Here is a 16,531-nt window from a genome sequence, read left to right on the forward strand (position 1 = left end):
CTGTAATGACTAGTTATTAATGCAGCACCGTCCCAATGGTACCTTGAGTATCTCTGAAACTTTAATGCCAAATCCGCATCACTACAGGAGTACCACTTTGCACATACTAGTGCTAGCCCAGGGTAACACTGGAAAACTGCATCAAACAACCCAGCTCAACCCAGGAGACCTACACTCAAGTTTTAACTATCACACTACCCTTCCGTTCTTTACCAGAGTGGAGCTACAAGGATACCAGAGATAAATACTTCAAAATGTCAAAAGTCATCACTAATTCACACCTTCTAGACACGCGCAGTTTCAGTCTGACCTCAAGGTAGGACCACTGAAGAAGTTGTATGGAAGGTGCAGGTGTTTATATATAAACCGAGTTATAGATGTTCTGCAGAATAACTGTGAGCTCGTAGCTATTCCTCTTAGTCCCTACAACTCTTGGTTTTACTCACAGAAAACAGAGAAGAAACAGCACGATCCTCTCAAGTTCTCCACACGTTTCCATTTTGGCAAGACATCCAGTCCAGACCTTTGTAAACTCACAAAGCAGGACAGAAAAGCAGCACTTGGCACCCTACTTAAACTTTGCCATCTAAAAATGCAGAATTGTTTTAAATAGGACAGTACGCTTTGATTTGTCATAATGTTTATTATTGCATTTATTTTCTGCCTGCAGATACTGTTAAAGGAGATGTTTCATCTCAATGTATGTATAAAATCAAAGGAATGAAGAAAGGCAGTGTGCTTAATTTAATTACTGTCCTGGTTCTTTCAGTAAATGATGGCTGAGCATACCAATATGAATAAAGATTTGTAACTGTCTCCCTATAATTACGAAAGAGCAGGAAATTGAGATACAGACACTGATTCTAATTGCTCCATGATAACCATACAAATGCATCTCACTTAAAGTGTTCTCTCATGACCCTAGAGTTCAGGACTGTGCTCTTTTGCCCTTCTTGTCTATTTATGAAGGAAAAACCTCTTGGCATCTGAATTATGGTTGTGATGCCCTGTGATGCTGATCTTCTAACTGCTCCTTTTAACTGAATAGGATTTACAAGTACATATCACTAATAAAATTTCTATCAGCCAGAAAGGAACCTAACTTATACCCACCATATGAAGACATCAGTCCTTCACCCCTCTACACATACACACACAAAAAAAGAAGATAGCTTAAAATACTGATTTGCTCAGGAAACTGGGTATTTTCTTTGATCCACTGAGAACACACAGCACAGGCCAATTATCTATAATATCTCAGACACATTTTACACGTATTCTGAGGGAAGCACAGCTAGAAGCTAGTGTTACATACCTCCTGCGGCTCATCAACTAGGCTCGTTTGCAACTCAACTTTTCAGGTAAAATACACTAAAGGTTTTAGGATAAAGTTAAATTGGTAGCAGTTCTGGGTTGTGGGTTTTTTTTCCCTTCAATTAAAATTGGAATAAGATTACACCGTTCATTTACACAAGTAAAAGAAGAGAAACAGGATTCTCAATTCAGTACTTTTCCAGAATATGGACCATGGTGTGCCAGGATGCTGGAGGACTAACGTTACACTAGTCTATGATTTTTATTTAGTTTTATGCCAGTTTAAAACTAACTTCTTCTCTAGTCATTATTTCTTCTCCTTACTTTCAGTCACTTAAGCTTCAAGACCCCTAATACCATGCTTAGCCACAAGCATGCAATGGTTATTTCTGACTAACACAAATACACTCTTTCATTTGATAACGCTACCTACTATTTCGCTCCAAAGCCTGCAAAAATCCCTTTCCTCCATGCCCAGTCCTCTTTCAGAAGCTGTAGATCACAGTTAGAAGAGTTTAGAAGATGACAAGTTTTATTTCATTTCCCTGGAGATCTGAAGTTACTCCATTACTGTGTCAGATTTATTAAACAATGCTTCAGGGGAAATCATGTAGCTTAGTAGAATAGGTTGTTCTGAAAATACAAAAATCCCTCTTACTTTTCTCGTTATGGAAAAACTAGTTGCATGTGATTCTCCACTCCATACTTCAAAGCCACGTTGGAAGTTTGATGTATGCATGAAATCAGGCTGGCCAGAGTTCTTGCTTGTGCTGTTCCCCCTTCATGACAATTAGTGAGTCTTTTTCCCTTGCAAAATCAAAAATTAACATGAATTTCCCCTTTTAATCATTCCTAGGCTATCTATGTAGCAGTGTAATTAATGTACTGAAGTCACACAGCAGTTATGTTCATTATTAGTACTGCTTACTTTTTTATTATCTTATTGTCCAAAATCTGTAGTGACAAAACAAGATGCTACTGAGCTAAATAATCTGTGAACCTCCTTTTTGGCAGAGACTCAGAGCTCTGTTACTTTACCATCACAATCTATTTTGTTCAGAACCTGTAAATATAATCTGAAATATTATTACACATTTCAAGCAGGAAACTAAAGGGATGCTGGCCTAGTTTAACCTGATCTGTAACGTATACGTCTCTAAAGGTGGCATTTGGGAATGGCGAAGCTTCCAAAAGAGCTCAAGGAGTTGGGTGCCCAATTCCAATTAAAACTCAAAATATGTCATTGTTTTTAAACACAGAAACATCATTTGCTGCCAATGATACATTCATAAGTAAAGCAATACATTCAAATTATCAAAGTATCTCTTCTCGGGTTGTAAGCAGTTGTCTGACAGAAATACATAGTTAGGATCTTTTTTTCCTATTCTCTATTTAAAGGCAAATTAAAAGCACTGAAAAATCTGCCTTCTTTGCACTGACAAACATGAATGCAGTATATGGGCACTTTGTCAGACTCTGAGACAACTTCTGCTTGGGAGCAGGAAGTCTGCTTTGCTAGAAATCTCAGGAAAAACCATCCAACAAGTGGTATTTGCCCCTTGTGAGTTTCTGTGCCAGTGCCACTATCTTACAAAATGAGATACTATCCACGCAGACAACAGCAGTGCTAGTGCCAGAGCCCGCTGCCCCTCACAGAAACTGAAGCCTACTCCAGGCTTCTGACAAGAGCCACCCTGTGGCTGGCTGAGGACTAGCCCCAAAGCCAAAGGCACCCTGGAACCCCCTGCTTCGGGCATACTAACATCTAACACTCAGTTTCAATGAATTCCAGCTGATCCATGGTAGCTGAGGGGCTCCCGGTGTTTTGGTGCCAAAACAAGTAGTATAATTTGTAAATACAGCGTATTTTTCTATTCCCTCATTACATTTAGAAGATGTTTCACATATCAAAAGCAATTTAATTTCTGTTTTATGGTATGTAGCTATCTATGTTAATAACCCACTACCAGCACTGAATTTTCATGTACTTTTTCTTTCATAGCATTTCTATTTCTCCCACTCCTTGTCAAAAACCCCACCAAAACACCAAGGGGGTTTCATCTCAGCTCAGTACTCCTACCCGCCATTAAAAAATTAATAAAAATAATTAGTACATTTAATTAATAGACCCAGGAGGAGCTCCAAACCCACCAGAGAATTTTCACACAGCTTGCTCACCACATTCAAAATAACTCAGCAACTACCTAATTAATATCACTGGGTCATTACACCAACACTTTAGTTTGGCTGGGTACTGATGCCGATTGATCTGCAGGCTATCTGAATTTAAAAGAAATGCAATGAAAATTCCTGACTTTTACTTTCTAAAAAAACAAGTGCACTGCGTTTTGTTGGTGAGGCTGCTAATACCTAATGTAATTATGTTACTAAAAGAACATAATCTGATATGATGACTGTAATTTGACATTTAAATAAGTATGTTTAAGTTGTGGATCCATCTCAAAAACCAAAACACTATTTCTACCTTGCCCTCGGAAGTTTGCAAAACTCACACAGTAATCTGTCAAATTAATAATAAAGTTTTTATATAAAAAAACAAGTACTTGGGTTGTGATAGGTACTCTAGCCCAACACACTATGTTCTGGATCTCACTAATGTGCACTAAATAAAAGCTACCTAATACAAACACATGATGAAGGTTAGAGTCCACAGTTTCCAACCACGTCACTAAGATATGCCTCTCCCTGCTCATTAGTGACAGTGCTAAGCAGACACCGTACCACAGCAATACATTTTAAACACAAAGAACATCTATTTAATAACTATTTTTCTATTTTTAATTAGGTACACACAAGCGTTATATTGTAAGAGTAATAGTACCATATCATAACCTCACACGCTCATCCCTTTCAGTTATATTAACACAAAGCTACACCAAGGTAGCCATACAGGCCCTTCTTCCTTAACATCCACTAACAGAGGAAATATAGAGAGAGCACTTAAGAGCCGTTTCCACCACGTCAAAAGCAATTTTGTGAAGTTACATATAATCTTTTTCATTCATAAGCCTTGAGCAAGTACCAAAGCATGTATTACAACATACACAGAATTAAGCACACACTTAAAAAGCTTCTAACAGAGATGGTCTTAAATTAGGTTTGAACAGAATGTGCCCTATCTCTGAAAGTGTTTGGTTTTTTAAGAGTTGAATATGTAGACGGATGCTGAAGTACACTTTTGTATTTTCACTTTTAATTCATATTTTACAGCAAATATGACAAGTAATTTCATTTCTGAAATACACTAGGTGAAATAACTATGCTTTACATGTACGTTGGATCACTGCTTTACAGATGAGACTGAGGCATTAAATCCAAAATGGCTAAACCTCTGGCCGAAGACAAATCTCTTCTAAAAATTATAGCGAGCTGCATTATTCAAAACTATTCAGCAAGCATTCAAGCAACAACATGATGGATGTGGCAGGCCAGTCTGGGTACACAGCTAATCAATATGTCACTCGTGAATAGTCACTGCGCAGTGTGGAGCCTGATGTGGAAATGACACACGCATGTGCTCAATATTCGGTACCATGAGCAGTGTCCCCCGCCCCCGACTTCAGCCAGACCACTTGCTACAAGTCCCAGCTACACACACGCATCTTTGCAGAAAGATGCAGGAGCACTGGTGTTGTGACACCTATGGCAAATAGTTAAGACATTACAGAAGACCTTGGATAGTTATGCCTTTGTGAACTTTTCGAAAAGGCTACTATTTACTGCAGTCATGATTTAATGACAATACTAACCATGCAAAACGAAGCATTTGGTTTTTCAATAGGCTATGGCACAACACAAGCACACAACTCACCCACAATAATGTGCATTACTTGAATAAATTCCCCACTGCTTATATCACTGAATATAAAGGTCTTCCTTATATATTTGAGTAATCAATACTTGGAATCAAATAAGTCATGTTTCACTGAGGAAAAGGAAAATGAATGAGGTTAAATTAATGTGCCACTTTCTATAAACTGGCAAAGGTTTCCCGCTACAGAAACCACTAACTTAATTATTTTACAAGAGGAAATCAACGCTGTAGCATATTTTAAAAGTCTAATTTACTTAGAGTAATAAAAAGGCACCCTCAAGGCTCATCATGTATGTCATATTATGCTCAGTTTTAAACATTTCAGCTTAAGAACAGTTTGCAAAAATCTCCGCGAATCAAGTTGATTAATATTTTGCATTTGTATGCAGTAGTGCTCCCCACTCACCAAGTACTATATAAATATTATTTTATTAAATTTCAAAGCAATTGTGTTAGGTGGGATAATAAAATGTCTCTGACTTACATTATTTATCTCAGCAATACAGCCTTTAAAACAGAAGCAAAACTAGTAAATTAATGCAGCAAACTAACTCACGGAGAGAAGATCAGAAATAAGGGAATTCCAGACTTCAAAAGCTGTGCTAAAACTAGTGGAGCACAAAACTCTACATTCAAAGTAGAATCATCTACATGGGGTTTGAAGGTATCTCCTTTTCTTCAGTTGTATGGTTAGAGAAAATGTTAGGGATATTTTCTAATTTTCTAGTACTCATCAGGGTTTCTAGAGCCTTTTTGCAGGAACCCCGTTTAATGAGGATGCTGCTGGAGGGCAACCAGCTCATTAGGGAAAAGCTGAGAGGACAGAACAAGAACACAAGTTAAAAAAATGAGTTAGAGTAGTAAATTAAAAATAAAATGCAAACAATGAACGTGGTAACACATCTTAATCTCTCTCTCCTTTCTACCTCTATATTTTAATTAACACAGCATTCTACTTTCTGGAACAATATCTCCTTACCTGCCAATTGGCCCCTAGCTCCTCTTTTAAAAACCACTCCTTAATACCCATTTCTCCCAGAAATCTTTCCAATAGTATCTTATTGTCTGTTCATAAACAGTCACTAAAATCATGGCAGATCAATACAATCATTTTGTTAAATTATTACTCTGTTGTCAACTTCACTAGAAAGACAAAGACACATATCTTCACACTAGCAAACACTATTCTTTTCAACCACAGCAGTTAAAAGCAGAAGTTATTCTAAATCAGGCCTTAACTAACAAGAGTCTCTCAAGATCTGGAGGCTCCTAATGCAGTTAAGAGACACTCTCAATCTGCCATTAACCAACTCATCAACTGTATTTATTAACTGTGGCACTACGCTTCAGAATTACTATGTTTCAAGGATACAGCTTGCTGCATACAGCCCCCTGACCAAGGAATAGTTTGTGATATTCAAGTCAAAGATGTGATGTTAGCCCCCGTATTCGTGTAATTTCTCATTTTAGACATTTTCGTAGGCTCTTGAAGAATAGGAACTTGCCTGATTCATTAGTTATGCCTCTAACAACCAAAGAAACAACTGAATTCTTTTCCCGTTACACCTCTTCATATTTCAATGTATTTATTAAACTACTGAACAGAGCTTCTCTTGGAACATTTCACCCTACAGTTGTTCCCTGCAGAATTCCTTATGAAGAGCCAAAGCAGGCCACAAGTGAACTGTAATATGGCTCTAGTACTGGCAGCCTTAACCAAATAAATGCTATAATCAGCATCAATATGAAGAACATGAACAGGTTTTTCATTGCACTACAAATAGTCACAGTATTGTTGGTAATTCTGACTTCCAGAAGAGAATAATTTTCAGTTTTCCATGCAAAAAGCAACATTTCATGTCATATTGTTATACTCATGAACACCTTCATTTTGATAACAGATCTAGCAGCACATGCATTAACTCCCAGTTGACTTCAGTACAATACACATGTGAATGTCAGACACACAGATCCCTTTCAAGTATTAGAGAAACATAAGGAAATTGTTAGGAACGTAAACAAATATTGCTACAAAACTGCTTAAATATTAAAGCAGACATAATACAGAGCTGAATTCTATATACGATAGACAGCACGCACCAACAGGGGAAACTCACAAGCTGTATGTCTGGGATTGTGTTGCATGATTTGTGGTGATGCAAGCCATAGGTACACTATCACGCCCATCACCTTAAAGGAGCCTATACAAAGAGTCCAAACAACCTACTACTAGCGAATACTACGGGAAATCATCTACTCTTATTTTCAGGCTGGTGACATACTGAAAGAATTAAGTAGCCCCTTGGTTTTACACAAATTCAATCAGAATAACAAATTCTACCATAACAGTACTGGCTCATCCTCAGTGTGTAATCTGCTGTCATCTTGTTTGTGAAGGGGGCAAGATTGAAGATTTTTTAAAAAAAATTAAAAAATAAAAATTTATATATATCTTCCCAATTATCTGCAATAGCTTATATATACATGCCCAGAAATATAATCACTTCAAATCTAATGAGCTTAGAAACATTTAAAGCTCTGCATTAATCTAGTTGTATATCTTGAACGTGATCACTCAATCACTTCTGTATTCCAGCACTTATAAAAAATTGCTTCAATAATATTTGATAATATTTTTTAATTGAAGAAGTTTAGAAGAATTCTATTTAGGTATGAATGGTGAGGCCTATTGGAGAAAACAAACAAGCCCAAAAGTAAAAACAGAGAATAGATTGATTTGGAATTATTAAAAATAATTTTGGTTGAAAAGTCTTAAACCCTGGAAGTGGGCCACAGCTTAATAATATTGCCATCAGAAAAGCAACTTGTCAAAAATGTTTCGTTATCAATGTCTAACTTGAGTTTTTATGTACTTAAGTGGCATGTAAACACTAAAAGACTCTGAAAATCAAGCCTGCTATCTCAATGTCTTAACATGAATTAAGATGACTTACAAACAAGGACATCAAACCACTTTGTGCCAGATCCTAACTCAGTATAAAGATGTCAGCTTTATTTGGTGAAATTGTGTCAACTTACACTGTGGCTCTAACCTTCCAACTCTTTCTTCCAACTGAATGACCCAAAAACAACAGTGACAACTAGGCAAATCCTAAATTTTCTTGCAGCTAGACCCAGCACCAAACAAATAAATCAAAGAGCACAAATTACTGAGATAAACACCTTTCTGTTTAAAGACAATATGTATACTGCAACGTGTGTGTCTACGTTACTGCTCAGAATAGAAATGGTCACTGTTCTTCAAAGGGCAACGTAGAGCTGTCTGTTTTAAAAGCATCTCATTTGCTCTGGATAATGAGCCAAGAGTAGAAAATTATGTGTCATATCACATCTCCATCTTAACTACTTTTCTATCAAGAATAATGTCATTCAGACATTACGATCGTAGCTGTTCCAGAAGCTGCTAAAAATCTTTATAATAATATACTGGACATAACTTTTCCATCACTTTTAAATCACTCCTTTATAAATATACAAACGGAGGAAAAAACAGGTGAGGCCAACTGCAACATGTTAGGGATGTTTATTTATGGAAAATGGTTCTGCCAGTTAATTTCTTTCCAGCAGGTCCAGGGAATGAACAAGTCTAAATGCTATGATTTCTTATAATATGTAATGTTTGTTTTTGAAACTTTTTGACCCATGTTTCTTCACCCATGAGTTGACTTTCTGTAACCAGCTAACAGCATTATTCAGTACTGGATATAAAGAGTGTTTTTCGTGGAGTTGATTTGTTGCATCCTTGCTCCCAGTAATTTAGGAGACTATGACACACTCATATTGCTGCTACAACCCTCCGTACTCTCTGGCTACTTTGCTTTCTACCAAATAAAACGGAAGAGATATTTCATCCTATAAGTAGATATGCAAACAGGTTTAAAAAGCACAATACAATAGTTAAATAGAACTATCATAGAGATAAATTCAGATATATTCACAGAATTATTATACACAGAACATTTGAAACAAGTGTAATTCGAGCAGTTTATCTGCAACCATCGCTAAATTTGCATCAAAAGCAGGACCAGAACTGAACAGATGGCCCACATAGGCAGGCACATGTCTCATAAACCCCTCTTCCACACGAGTCTGCATGAATGTGCACCATAGGTACCTACATGGATGGATGGAGAAAGAGGGGCCAGAAAACAGCAGTTAAAAGAGAGGGTGAGGATTACTTCTGCTTAAAAGCATGCCACTGCCATAACAGAGGATCACAACAGAGTGCAAACTCAGAGCTCTACCTGTGATCAAGTACAAATCTCACTTATGTTTCAAGTTCTCCGAATCCTGTGGAATTAGCAGGACTTTTCCTGTTCACAGATTAGGCCCTACACTGTCCCACATCACAGCCAAAGGAAATGCAGGATTCCCCACTGCAGGTGTCACAATTTACCAAGGCCTTGTGTAATCCTATTATAAAATCATTCTGAACACGCCACAAGTTGACCTTGGTTACTGCTATTAATCAAGGCGGTTCAACAGTGCCTTAACCAACCATGAGAGAAAGAATCAAGTTACACCCATGTCTCAGGTCAAACCGTCTTTATGTGAAGCACATTATCCTGGCACACACAAAATAGGATAGCAATTATATCAGCAACAGTCTTTTTAGCAACTGCCCAGGGTAGGCAGCAGTCATTTTAAGTATCTAGAAAACCAGATGTGTCTGCCCTCGGTGCTGGAATTCTTCTGTAGCTATAAAAATCACTTCCATTTCATAACTGACCATACAGAGTCCAAATGCCGTGTACAGAGTACCTTTCTGTTAAATGGCAAATGCATTTAGAAAAAATGCTACAAAGTGCATACTGCTCTTCCCCTTCCAAGAAAAATGACTTTTTTATTTCCAAGTAATTGTATGAATACTTTTACTTTATATTTCTAGAATAATAATACCTCACTGAAAATATTCAGTATTTTTCTGACTTACCAGAACGATGGTGGTGATGCTCTTCTAGGAACTCCAAGTCAAGCATCAGGTCATCTTCATCCAACTCACAAGAACCCAAGTTATTCAAAACATCCTAATAGATGTTAAAAAAAAAAAAAAGGCATTTAGACAGATATGTTAACCAAACTGTTCTGTACAAAATAATGAACAATCAGATCTGTAGCATGAGCTACAGAAAAGTTTTCTGCTAACCCTGGACCAGTGAGAAATTGTATGAAACAACTGTCCAAGTAGAAATGTATTTGTCACCATTCTCTGTTTTTACAGGATCTTGAATATTTAACAAAAAACAACCCTAGAAGTACAAGTAATACCATCTACATTACCTTTTTTCTCTGTTCAATTATGGTTTTGTGTCTTTCCAAGCTTAATTGTAACTTTTATGAAGCATAAGAATGTTATTTTTTAGCACAACATAAAAGTATCAGTACTTGTTTTTCATTAAACTTTGGAATTCTAAGCACCACCTGCCTTTACCAATATAGTCTGAATAGAGATTTACTGTTCTATCTATCCAAGGGATAAAGAGACACAAATTCAGGATAAACAGGGAATTCAGGCACGAATGATCAACTCATGAATTTTTAAGTATTAAAGTGGGTGCTAAAGGCTTACATGGACAGAAAGCCTGGCTATGAAGTGTAACTGCTTAGGTCCCCATTCCCTTTTTGTGATCCATTTTGTTTGCCAAGTTTTAACCAGACAGGTAAGGCAGGTTTACACAGTGCATCCTCTGGAAAGTCAAAAAGAGGCTGGGGGGCAACAATTAAAAGAGAGAAAAATAGTATCTTTTCACATTATATTTTTCCCTACAGGATTAGCCTCCTGGAAGATAAAATGACTATTTGTGTCTCAGGTAGATATCTTAACTCTGTAAACTCTGAATACAGCAGTATCTCTATTTAGGCTTAATTTTGGGGGTCATGAAGTGGCATTCGGCTCAGCCTTTGCAAAGGCCCACCTGGACAACCAGTGCCTGCAGCCAGACACAGGAAAGACAACTGGTCTCGGAACAGATGCACCAGTGACAGGGGACAAAGCCGCACGCAGGGAGTCATGGCTGAAGAAAGCCTCTCCTTTCTGCCATCCAGGGAGAAACAGCAGCAGGGAGAAGGCAACCCACACCAGGAGAGTTCTCTTCTTTCTTTTTCCCCATTCCTACAGTCATCAGGGGGAACGTTGGAAAATGAGATGATGAGGCAACCTAAAGTTGCTATATTCAACGTATTAAGAGAGATAGTCATTCTCTATTTTCTTCCCATGTATATTTTATTTTATGGTAATTTCTTTTGACCTGATAATATTATGATTTTCTCCACAGTCACCAACATCTAATCAAAGACAATTCATGCATTCTCCAGCTGGCATTTTGTTGGCAAATCTACAAGCGATATTGCAACAGGCTTAATTCTTCAGTCTATTCACTGGCCAAAAGAAAAAAATCAGTAGATCCTGCATGAGGCGCTGGCACCCCATACATCCCATATGCTCCCAAGACAAACGTAACCCAGAGAAAATGGGAATTCAGTGCAAGAGAGGCCAGCTGATCATCCCAAAGTGTCAAGCTGTCTGAGATCCCTGTATAGCAAACTGCTGTACAGAAAGCAGAGAAATATAACAGTCTATATTAAACTAGTAAAGACCCTCCCTGACTTCAGGTCCAACCATATATTTTTATGTTCCTTTCAATCTTTTGAAGCATTTCCCACCCATAATAGATACCAATTCTTATTCACACTCACAATTTACACTTATTCAACCCTTTTGAGTAGTTATTTCTTCAAATTCTGTTTTTGAGTCATAAACAACACGCAGGCAACACAAGGACCTTTTCTCGCATTCTTTCCCTGACATACCATCAACACGAGAAAACCTCTTCTGAAATACAGAACCCACTGCAAATGCTGTTACTATATTTACAGATGCCAAGCACAGAAAGTGACAATTGTCAAGTGTACAGACCTCCACTCAAGCAGCAAGCAGCATTGTACAGAAGGAAAATATACACTACATGGAACACTACAGTGACATCAAACACACATCGTCTTATTCCCTCTATCTTAACTCAAAGAGCTATTGCTGACAAGCCTTCGTCATAGTGACTGTTTCTTTCCCTCATGCTGACAAAATGTAGACTTTCAATAATCAATTTCTTTATTACTATACAGTACAAAGGCATAAAAATAAAACATGAAAGTGCAATACACAAATGCATTATATCAGGTTACTGTACCTGTCACTTACATAGACACAAACTTTTCTAGTCTGGATTTGCATTAAGACATAACAAACCCAAACAAAAGTGTGCTGGTTTTGGCTGAGAAGGGGTTAATTCTCCTCACTGTGGGGGGCGGCTGCCTTTCCAGCTTCCCGCACTCTGCTGCGTGGCGGGGGGGGGGGGCTGGGAGGGGCGGGGCCATGGCGGGGGCAGCTGACCCCGACTGGCCAATGGCAGGTTCATTCCATACCACGTGACACCATGACCAGTATATGGAGGGGGGGCAGGTTGCGGCGGCGGGTGGCTGCGTCACGTGCGGTTTGTTTCAGCGGTTCATCCCCTTCCCCCCTCCCCCGGGGCTTTGCGCCTCTCGTTCTCCTTTACATTGAATTTCTGTTGTTGTTTCTTTTAATTTTAATTATTAAACTGTTCTTATCCCAACCCACGAGCGTTACCCTTCTGATTCTCTCCCCCATCTACCGGTGGGGGAGTGAGCGAGCGGCTGTGTGGGGCTGAGCTGCCGGCTAAACCATGACAGAAAGCTAGTTTATTAAAAAAATGTTTTAAAAAAAGGTGTTCTGTATTAAACTGAAGTGGGAGAACACACATTGCTCAATGTTTCAGATAACCTACAAAAGTTACTTAAGTTGAATCACTGTTGGAGCTAGTGAAATACTAAAGATTGAAAATCTCATTTAGGGCTTATGTGTATCCTTTAGTACTTAAATATCGTTCAAAGTAAGACACTTCTAAGATTTGTTCTCTGTTCTTTTTCACAAATTCCAAGAACACTGCCTGATGTGACTGAAGTATCTCCAGTTCAACTGTTATTACCAGCCACATTTCAGGAGAATCAATGGTTGTAGCAACTTAAGAGCAGAAGAATGCAAGGAAGTGATGTCTAAACAAAGGAAGAGTTCAGGGATTCTGCTCCCTTTTTAAATTTAGAGCTATTATGCACTCAAGCTTGATCAAATGGTATATTAAACTACTCAGAGAATGTACAATATACCTTGTTTATATATTGTTTTATTAATAAGAACAGCATTTGGATGACAAAGTCCAGAAGAACAATCCCTGCAATTTTTAAGCAACCACTAGAAGTTTTTCATTCCAGAAGCAAAAGGTAAAAAGGTTGAACTACAGAGATTTGTTCTTGACCTTAGAATTATCACCTTTATTGCAGTTGACCAACTGAACCCATGTTGATATTAATGCTAAGCATCCCTTGATGAGCCATAACAGTAGTAATGAGCATGAATTCACACTAATTGAGCAACTCCTACATCTTGTGCAGTAACTTGTGCATGGTCTGAAATCTTGTGAGATTGCCTACAAAAATATAGTGATTCACCACCTTTCTCAAAAAACAAATTCTATTTGATTCGGAAAAAAACTGAACACACACAAACAGAACCACTACCTTCTAAAATGAAGAAACTCCATCAGGTAAGATCAACCAAAAAGAAACAGTCTGTATACAACTCTCCCCCTGCATATTATTGCCTTTCAGGAAGGTCTTTGCTTCCAATAACCTTCAGAGTAGAGGCAAACCATGCTCTGTCTCTCTGTCCTGCAAGGATGACGTGCACTCTGCTCCTCACAGCAACATTGTGCTTGTCTGCCTGAGCTGAGGGCTCCCAGCTGCCTTCCCAATGCATCTGCAACCCCCTTGCCTTCCCTTTCCTACAGCCTCTTTGACTGCACCAACAACAGTAGGCAAGCTAAAGTAACAAAGAAAAGCTCCCCCAGGTTTATTCTTCCTGGAAGTACCTCCACTGGGTCGGTCTCTTTCCCCAGGAGTTCACTTGTTCTTTATAAAGGGGCAAATCACAGAACTGGGAACAAGCAAATTAAAGCAGCTACTGTCCATCATGGTGAGAATGAGGCTTGGCAAAGAAAGTTGCTCTATCTGCTGGGGTGTCAGTGATGTCAGCCCAGCTGCCCTCCTGCTCCCATCACCCACCTCTGCAGGTGGAGTCCTTCCACAGACACAAAACAGAAATGAACTCATTAATGCATAAAAGCACACCCAATTAGAGCACATTAGTTAGGTTCCCAGGGCTGTCCTAACTGAATATTTTCTGAAAACATATAATTAGAAAACACAGTAAGAGAAAAGGGCTCCTAGAAAGACCTGCCTAACGCCACCGAATGGCTCAGCAGTACCGCTGTGAGCGCACACTGACGTCCTCCTCCTCTCTGCCTCCTCGCCGGGATCCATTACTCCTTTGTTGCTGTGACAATCAGTAACAATTGTAATTACTTTTTAAGTTTAATACCTCGACCCTTTCCCCGTCCTCCCCCTCACCACTGCTGCTGCATTCTTTGAAGAATAATGCAATTAAATTACATTAAGAAAAAGAAAATAAGAGAGATTAAGCCCTAAAGAGCTTTCAAAGTGGATAGTTTCAAGGCTTTGTTACACAAAGAAAAAGAAATGAGTAATTCCATCAAGGTCCCAAGGAAAAAAATTGTTGTCTATTTATGGTGGAATACTTTTTATTTATTCCAGGAAGCAAACCATTGAGTTAAGGCAGAAGCTCTGCAGCAAGCACCTCTTTATTGACTCTGCAATAGCCTCTTGGAAGCCTTAAGATGTATCTCCTACTTCTGGTGCCAGCTTGGCTTCTACCACCATTTTACAATTACAACAGGCCCAAAGAGCCGAAATTGACATGACAGTGCCTTTTTATTTTTCCCAGTTGGTCTGAAACTTGATCGTAATCTGTGAGGAGAACATGTGGACAGACTTACTTGGCTAATCATTTGCCCATCTCTCTCAATTTTACCCTGGTCAAGACAAGCTGCATCCCCAGTCTACCGACCACTCCTTCTACTTTTGACTTGGTGAACTACCACCATTATTTATTCAAACAGAAACTTGTTTAAGAGTTTAACAGTGATATTTTAAATGTTACTAATTCAGAATAAAAAGCAATAATTTGTACAACGGTTCAGGCTGCTTTTGATAACTGATAATATCTGTGGCAGAACAGGATGTTAATCCAAGAACATTTCAAGGCAACTGTAACTTTTCAGTAACAATTTTCATATTTAAAATTTTTTCAGCAACAACAAGAAGTATAAACTGCTGTTTTTCATCCAACAGCTAGGTATCTTACTCAAAGCCTAATGAACTCAGTGGTACCCAATTTAGTTGGGACTGAGCCCTGATGTTCTTAATATTCTTAAGAAATATGACCTAAGAATCATTTCATTATCACATTCTTTATTATAAAATGATATGCATGGATATAGTTCAGAAACAGCTGAAACATTACAGATATAGAGATGTATTAGACATACGAACACATTTCCTCCCAGCATGTATCAGGATAGTAAGTTTACTCAGGGTTGCTGAAAGGGGCTTTCCTTCCTACCTTAGTTTCCTCCCTATCTCCGCCTTTCTCTCATCCCAGCTTCCTTTCCTATAATCACTCAAAGGAAACCTAATGCATAATACATGAATTTTCAGTCCTTTCCCAGAATACTCAAGTATTTCATTATTTTTAGACCTGTTCCAGCTCAGAGTCTACAACACTTAAAATGGGTTTGAAAGCTGGAATAAATAAAAACAAGCTTTAGTAATAAATACATATAAAGTGCCCAACATAACTGGTCTCAAATCTACTATTAGGCTTAATCAAACAACAAAAAGCAAATAACATTTCTTTCTGAAGCCTCCTTTACGATGTGGTTTTTTAAATTATTATTCCAAATAACCAGCTTACACATATAAATACCTAGTGAAATTACTGCTTGTGGAATTAGAGTATACTCCTCTAAAAACTGACTACTCTGGTATTCAACTACAACAACAAAACATATATAGGAATACACAAAAGCATATTATTTCGTTAAGCAATGCAGTTCAATTCTAAAATGCACCTGGCAAAATTGTATCCAGTGCATGATATATATAAACAAAGCAGGGTAAATCCATGTAGAACTTGAATATTTACAACTAATATGCAAAACCAAAATGAATAATCAGGTTTAGGTGACAAACCTGCCCACTTGAACCAGCCAGCAATCAATGGCACAAATCAAAAGATTAATTTCTTGATGTTTTCACACACCAGGGGTCTATGCTGGGTCCAGTCCAGTTCAACATATTCATGGAAAAAGGGACAGAGTGTAACCTCAGCACGTTTGCTGATGATACCAAGCTGGGAGGAGTGGCTGA

The 16,531-nt window shown here is 38.2% G+C and overlaps 1 protein-coding gene across 6 annotated transcripts in view; it reads right to left on the minus strand.

Moving 5' to 3' along the window:
- The window catches only part of CCSER1 (coiled-coil serine rich protein 1), a 735,398-nt gene that overhangs the window by 594,858 nt on the left and 124,009 nt on the right, over nucleotides 1–16,531 (minus strand). For all 6 annotated transcript variants that reach the window (XM_075090839.1, XM_075090838.1, XM_075090840.1 and 3 more), the window contains exon 4: nucleotides 10,104–10,197. In XM_075090839.1, the coding sequence (XP_074946940.1) occupies nucleotides 10,104–10,197 (94 nt within the window). The remainder of the gene's footprint in view (nucleotides 1–10,103; nucleotides 10,198–16,531) is intronic.

The sequence above is a fragment of the Phalacrocorax aristotelis genome, chromosome 4, assembly GCF_949628215.1.
Source record: "Phalacrocorax aristotelis chromosome 4, bGulAri2.1, whole genome shotgun sequence".
Classification (NCBI taxonomy): domain Eukaryota; kingdom Metazoa; phylum Chordata; class Aves; order Suliformes; family Phalacrocoracidae; genus Phalacrocorax; species Phalacrocorax aristotelis.